Source organism: Scomber scombrus, chromosome 15 (genome assembly GCF_963691925.1).
Source record: "Scomber scombrus chromosome 15, fScoSco1.1, whole genome shotgun sequence".
Lineage (NCBI taxonomy): Eukaryota > Metazoa > Chordata > Actinopteri > Scombriformes > Scombridae > Scomber > Scomber scombrus.
In genome coordinates, this window is record NC_084984.1 from 23,118,747 (window position 1) to 23,126,807 (window position 8,061).

Genomic DNA, 8,061 nt, shown 5'->3' on the forward strand with positions numbered 1-8,061 from the left:
TCTGTTTCAGAGACGATCTGTGCTATTTGGATGATGTTTGTAACACAGGGACATACATCAAGGTAAAATAGATGTGTTTAGGTGGAGGATTTGTCAGTTATGTTAGAAACATATAGCTAGCAATCGCTAGATCAGCTTCAAACTACAGCAGTTTTTATATAGTTTATATTGCAGCCAGTGTCTTTATTTCCTGACGACAACAACAGAAAGCAGGAAATCTTCACCTTCACAGTCCACCAGTATGTTTCCTCAGTTGCTAAATAAACTAGCTGCTACTCTCGTACTGTGTACAACACTAAACATAGTTTTTTTTTCTTCTCTCGATGCTTCCACAACTCCTTTCTGACTCAGAGCTGTGTCAATGGCTCTATTCTGACTGACTCTACAGCACCACCTAGTGGCGGAATTTATACAACGCTTAACTCATGAATGAACCAACTGCAATGCAAAAGAAGTTATAGTTTTTTTTAAATAACTTTTATTCATGAGTTTTGCTTTTTCACAACATGGAGAACAAAATAGACAAAGCGACACAACAAAACATAAAACAAATAATAATAATTTAAAAAAACAAAATAACAGCAAAAAACAACATACTGCCAGCTCACAGTAAAGACGCACATGCATGTCAATGACTGGAATGTCCATAAGTGGATTGACCGTCAGGAATTGAGTGGGTGTATCTAGGACATAGGGGTCGAAGAAGGCCAGGAAAGAAAATTAACCTGGTGGATTACAGCACATTACAATGCAATGCAATACAACAAAATACAATATACAGTAGTCCAGTTGAATTAGTTCCTAGTGAGACACTTCTCATTTCTAATATGGTTAATAAAGGGTCCCCAGACCTTAAGAAACTTGGGGTGGGAATTAGACAAGCTGTAAGCTTATTTTGTTTTAAAAGTGGTTTATATTTAAAGAAAATACAAAATAAGACATGACTGAAAGCTGTTCAGAGATGAAACATAGGTGCGTTAAAATATGCTTTTCAGTAAATATACATCTATATTTATATATACATACACAAAAACAGGAAAATACAAAGTATCAACAAAATAGAAAGTCCTAGTATTCACTTGCTGCTTATAAACCTTTAAGCTCTTACATATGCAGTGCAAATAGCATTTCATAGTATCAAACATTCGTTCTTATCTAAATTCAAACTTCCTTCCCTGCATTTTTAACTACATTATTCACTCAAAAGGGCATGTGTGTCACTTCAGTGTTTGAAAGCAAGAATTCTCAAACTAAAATGTATTTAGTTGTAGTATAAAAAAATCTTTTTTAATACTTTATGTTGTAAGTTCACGTCCTCCATTTATTCTAATCGTGACAGAAACATAAAGGCTAGACACTACAGGCTTTGTGCTCATTACTTGCTGTTACTTGAACTTCATAATATAGATAATTCTATTGTTTAGGTTAAGTCAGTTACATCACTTTGATCCAGTGTACCAGTCTATCAGACCAGTAGTTTATTACATTGGCTGTTGATATTTGCTTGGAAAGAGTCAGTTTTGGTGGTTGATGTGTTTGTCTTTGAAATTTCTTTGTGGCTGGACTTCAGAATCGTTCTGGCGCTGGATCTGTATGAACCAGAAGATGAATGACTGCTGCTGCTGACCTCTGTAATCTTCTGACACCTCAGTGCTTTGGACAGTTGTTTCCGGCATTGGGATGATCCAAAGTAGTAGACCAGGGGATCCAGAAGGCAGTTCAGACTCCCCAAACACAGGAAAACCAGATAGATCGAGTAGGAGCCATCAGGGGCCTGTTGGGGGTTTTTCACTCCCTCGTTGAATTGTAGGTAGTGCGCTAGCAGCAGGCAGTTTGTGGGCATGAAACACAACACAAAGATCACCAGCACCGTTAAAACCATCCCCACTGCTCTCATGCGTCTGCGTGAGCGTCCAGGAACCCCGCGTGGGACCCTGCTCAGCGACCAGATCACCCTAGTGTAGGACACTACTGTGATGAGCAGAGGCAGGAAGAAGAGGAAGCAGCAGAGAATGATGAAGTAGATCTTGTAGTGCCAGATTTGCTGATCAGATCTCTGGATGTCGTGGCAGGTGGTGATGTCCAGCTGTGTTAGGTGAACAGACTGTTCGGAGACCACCAGGGGCACTGAGCCAGCGAAGGATAATATCCACATGGTGACACAGGCTATGACTGAATTCTGTGGCGTCCTCCAAACCAGGGAGTCCATAGGGTAGACTATAGCAAGAAGCCGATCCACACTGATGCAAGTTATGAGCAGAACAGAGCAATACATGTTCCAGTAAAAAGCTGCAGTGACCACACGGCACATAATTGGGCCAAATATCCAGTTGTTGCCGCCAAAGTGGTAGGAGATCTTGAAGGGGAGCAGCAGGGCAAAGATTAGGTCAGCACAAGCCAAGTTTAGCATGTAGATTGCTGCTGGTTTCTTGGGCTTGATCCTCCAACCGAAAGCTATCACCGCACAGATGTTAAATGGCATGCTGATGAGGCAGACCAGCGTGTAGAACGATGGTATGAGGACAGTGGACACACGGCCTCTGAGAAACTGCAGCGCCTCCTCTGAGATATTCTGCGTTGTGTGTAATACATTAAAAGTTCCATTATGAGCCCGAACTCGTGTAGAATTATTGATATCAGTAATATCTTCCTCTGAACGCTGGTCTATTGACTTATGTGTGGCTGTACCCTCAAAAATGGTAAAGGCCCTCCCGTGTGCACTGCCTGCAGAGAGAAAAGAAAATGAGTCAGTAGGATCCAAGGGACAGAAGTGAAAGATCTCTTTTTTATTTGTAAAATGATTCATATAATAGAGCTGAAACAAGTAATAAGTTCATCAATTAGACATGAAACCGTCAATCAATTTACCAATTTGTTAATCCACAGTAAAACAATAAAATAACTGTGTTGATGATCTTTACAAAGTATTTCTTCTTTTACAGAAAGGCCGATAATTTACTTGTTCAAGATTGTAAATGTTTTTAAATGTAATTTTTTCCCTGTTATATTGAATACCTCATCTTATTATCTAAAATAAAATTATAGATGTGTATATATATGCATAGTAAAAAAAAAAAGTATTAAAATTGACGTCATCAATTAAAAAATCCCAAAGATGTTTAATTATCTATAACATTTGATGAAGAAAAGCGGCAAATCCTCACATTTGGGAAGCTGAAAAGATCTTATTTTCTTTTTCTCGATAAGTGACTGGAAGAATAAATGTATTATTATAAAGTTGCTGATTAATTTTCTGACGATAGTATTGATTAATTAATTATGAATTAACCTTTTCAGCTCTATTATGTGCAAATTATATCATATCACACATTTTCTACCATCTATGAATGTAGAAAACATCTGTAGTGAGATGAGTGTGAAAATATAACCTTATGTAACATTCAGAAAAAAAGTGAAGTTTTCTTACGGTTACTGGCTGCAGACTCAGCACACGCACAAAACAAAACCAACAGCAACGTTTTTGGAAAAATTGAAAACATGTTGCTGTCAAAAAATGAAGCCACGGAAAAACAGGAGAGAGAAAACCAGTCAGATATGATCCAAACGCGTATATGTTGTCGATGTTTCTTGCTTCTCTCTCGGGGTGTTTCTGCAGCTGGTCACCATTCAGCCAATGTGAAAGTGTTTAGTTTCCGCCCAAAGTCCAGAGGTTCTGAGACGCCCCCGTCCACCAATCAGCATCGGCAGAGCAGCACGCCTTTTGTCTGATGACACAGCAGATACATCCAATCTGACAGGAGGGGCAATCAATTTACCAGCTCTGAATGAACCATGGCAACAGTGCTGGGGAAGCAACCCTGAAAAATGCAAATGAGTTCACACTGGAGGAAGTTGAACTACAGCAAAGGAAGCCTCTGAAGAAAAATCTAGTTTGGTTAAATAGGAAAAAATAGCTCAAAGTAAGTCTAAGATCAAATTGACAATGTAAATGTGACACAAGATTATAACACAAAAAGTCACATGCCAGCAAAAAAAAAAATTACATGCAGTTGAGTTCATGCAAAAAGGACCTACTTGTTCACTGGTCATAGGCCTACATAAACCAATAATGGGAAAGTGCATTTTGTTATCCATCAGTCAGATACCTGCCTTCAAGAAGCTGGAGTCCAGTCAAGGTTGGGGTATTGCACCAGGCAGGATTGATCATTTAACTGGGTCATTTCTACAATAACTTGCAACAACTTCACTGAGCATTTGATCATAAATTGCAATGACAAAGACCATGACTCATTGATGGAGGCTGTCTGGGCATGCCGTCACAGTGATAAGGATGCAATAGGAAGGGGGTGGGGCTGGCAATGGTGAGCTAAAAATAAAAAATAATTCCTTTTCTTTTACCGCTCCAAATTGTTTGTAATTTTAACTGCACAAAAATGTCCAAAAAGTTAACTTGTTGATTCACTATGCAAATATTAATGTAGTTGAGCAACCAGGAAGCTATTGCAAAATGTAGTTAAACTATTGGTTTGATTACAGATAGTTCGAATTCCTTCTTGCATGACACTGCATGACAGTCACACAAATTAAGGGACCCTTTCCTGCCAAGTACATTTCTTTTGTTTGATGGTGTTTCTTTAGAAACTCATTGAATTCAGACATTATCAGACCTAACAGTTAATAGTAGCTTACTTTGTCCAGTTTTAACACAAGGTAGATTAAATATTATTTAATGTAAATTTAACAAAAAATCAACAAAGAAAGTACACATTAATTGATACAGCAAGTATTTCACAATGAAAACATAAAAAAAGAAAGACTTCACAGCAAAACTCCAGTTGATAGGAAATATAAGTGAGATTTTTTTCTAATTTCAGTTGAACTGGGTGATACAAGGGGAGGTAAACAATTGCTAAGTTTGTTGGTAAAGAAAGCAACTGCTCATTTTTCAAGAGGCTGCGATATATAGCACAACAAGCTAGTGATGCTCTGTAAAAAGAACCGCCTTCCCGTAAATGCTCAGTGGTGTATGCCTTACACAGAACTACTCTCCAGAGACCGAAAACGTAATCACTATTATTAGTGTTTGGAGTTATTTCTAAACAAACTAAAGTGGCCAAACTCTTCCCAATAAAGGAACATGTTACCCAGTGCAACAGAGTGACTCACTAATATGTTTTTAATAGATTTTGGACAACAACAGAGGTCTACGACACAGAGGGATAAGATATATCAAGCACACAATATTTGCAAGTAGTTCACTTCATTGTTGGTTATGCTCTGCACATGATATTGGTTGACAATAAGAAAAATATAGAAAACATGCAGTAGACACTGGTTAGTTGGTTATACTTTAGGTTACCATGTGGACATAAAAAAATCAGAAAATGTAACTAATCAGAAGCTTCACCTGTGTAGTACCTTACCTGTAAGGCAGTAGAGGAGAACGGAATAGATTCCATTTTAAGGTGTAATGGAAGCCTAAAATGTCAGGTAGGAATAAAGTGGTCTTATTCTCCTTAAGCTGATTCTGTTAAAAAAGATGTGGATCGTCAAATATGTCTTCTCCACTTGTGACAATGATCCTCATCATAGGGTTGTTAGTCACACACTATGAGGTTGGTTGTCCCTGTGTTATTTTAATGGGGGAAAACAAAAAAAACCAAAGGCAATCTTAGAAATGAATTTAAAATGTTTAGTTTCATTGAAATACAACAACCTAACACATCTCCTGCACCAAGAGAACATAAACAGGAAAAAACATTCCTGTAAGTGCATTTTTTGTCCTTATATGGCAATATTGTACATTTTCATATATTCTTGTTTGGCTCCTGGTCATTTGCCAACATTTGCCAAACAACCCCCAGAGAGAGTTACAAACATCCCAAACTGGGATTTTTTGGTACCAGCAAAGGTAACAACTTCATGTTTAGGCATCGCTAAGAGAAAACCAACCTCACTATCGCCCTCTCTTCATACTTTTTAATGGTAATGATTGTTTTATTATAAACTCATTGTGTAAAAGAGATCTAATGAATGTGACAAATAACCCCGTTCTCCTTTAATGAGAGATATTGTTGTAGAACATGCTCTTTGTAACATTAATTCAGGCTGTTTTGCCATAGTTGAGAAATGGTAGACTTTTTTAAAAAGTATAGAAGATTTTTTAGGCTGATCAAGTGTTGTTGCCGTTGCTAGTCTGACTATAAAGTTCCAGAAAAGCTTCTTAATTCTCGACTCTCGTTTTATTCTGTATAGTTGTGTAACATAAGAGCTGAGCAACATTACTATTAGCTTAAGTAATACCACAAATTAGTCAGGTGTTATCTTTAGTGAATCCTAAACTGCACTTGGAAAGACTAAAACTTCAGTCACTTGGTCCCTGCTTTGTCTTGGTTTTGAAGATGAGCTGCAACCTTTTGAACCATCTGCAGGCAATCTACTACTCCTGGGCTGAGGCAGGATTGAGTTCAATGAGTCATGATAGTCTAGTCATACAGACACACAAACCTGGGCCAATTTCTCAGGGTCTGGCCATAAAAAATGTCTTAAGTGGGAAAACATCTGCGTTACAACAACACTCCTTGAGAGTTGAACTTACAACAGGATACAACAACGTGATGGGTTTTTAAGTGTGGTTGGGTAGGGGGTGGGGGAGGTTTGTCTTTGAGATAAAAATACAACCAAATCGTCAGAATAAAGCAAACCATAGATAAGTTAAATATATCCGTTTCATACATTTGATCTTTAATTTTCAATGCTGGTCATTATCAGCTGAGTAAAATTGTTTTATGATGTGATGTGGTTAAAGTCTTGTAAGGTATAGGCACAAAAACACTGGGTTAGTGTTAGGGAAAGATCATAGTTTGGTTTGAAATAAAAAAAGACAACAAATAAAAACAGCTGAAAATTCTTTGACGTCTTGCTGAAAACACCCAGTACTGTTGCCAAAAAAACAGCTGCAGAAATCCCCATGTCTCAATAGATTTAAACAGGAAGTAGGCAGTGGTCTCCAAGTGGTTTTTCCACAAACTAACTTTCTAGTCAACAACCTGACCCCTCCTCCCACTAATAAGAAAGTCAGCTCAGATAAATGTTATCTGAACTGTCACTTTAAATGTTGATATGATACATGTTGTAGAAATGTTAATATGCTATGCACACACAAAAATAGAGGTACAAGACAAGAACAGTTTTGTACTTACAGGTACACTTTTACAACTGTACTTAAACTGGTACAATTTGATCAGGTACATAAATGGACCAGCACTGAAAGGTGCACAATTATCTCTCAAAAGGGTAGCTACTCCCCCTGCGACCAGCATTTGTACCGATTTAGGTACACACTGGTACCTCTATTTTTGAGTGTGTGTATTACTACACATATTGAAACTTAGAGATTCAACATATCCGTGGTTTGCAGAAACATACAACTCCAATGTTTTACTCAGACTACTGGGCTATAAAAACATCCACCAACGCATGTCCAGAGGATGTAGCAGAACAGCTTATGTGAAATAAACACAACGTTGTTTGTAATGAAGCTACATATCCCTGGAGATGCTAAAGTGCTTCCTCTGTTTGTAGTGGTTAGATACATAACGATCACATAGACTGATGTCCAGAGAGAACAGTTTAAATAGCCTATTTTAGAACAGATTACAATTTTGGATGATAAAAAAGTACTTTCTTTGCAGGTAGTTATATGTTGTTGTTGTTTTTAAAATTTCATCTAAACATTTGCTTGAAAAATGTGTCCAGATGTCTGTAGCTGGTTCATGTTTTTTTGGTTTTTTTTTTTTTTTTATCTCTGTGGTTAAAGTCTTTGTGTACCTTCTCTCATATACACTATCTGCTTCTCTGGAAGATCACATCTATTTATTTACTCTTTTGCATACAGCGAGACAGTTCCCACTGCTTCTGGTTACAGATCAAGATCAAACAAGTTGATGAGTATCATCATGGGTCTGTCTGACTGACTGAGGACACATCTGGAAAACAAAACAACTGGGAAAGAGAAAGTATGTGTTAGAAAGAAAGCAAGAAAGCAAGAAAGCAAGAACGCAAGAAAGCAAGAAAGCAAGAAAGCAAGAAAGCAAGAAA

General features: G+C 37.6%; 1 protein-coding gene across 1 annotated transcript; it reads right to left on the bottom strand.

The window, feature by feature from the left end:
* Nucleotides 1-466: 466 nt before the first annotated feature.
* On the bottom strand, nt 467-3,635 carry LOC133995452 (proteinase-activated receptor 1-like). Its single transcript, XM_062434845.1, has 2 exons — nt 3,428-3,635; nt 467-2,724 (listed from the first exon to the last, which is right to left on the bottom strand). The coding sequence occupies exons 1-2, from the start codon at nt 3,498-3,500 to the stop codon at nt 1,466-1,468; spliced, it is 1,332 nt and encodes a 443-aa protein (XP_062290829.1). The 5' UTR covers nt 3,501-3,635; the 3' UTR covers nt 467-1,465.
* Between the last annotated feature and the right edge of the window lie 4,426 nt (nt 3,636-8,061).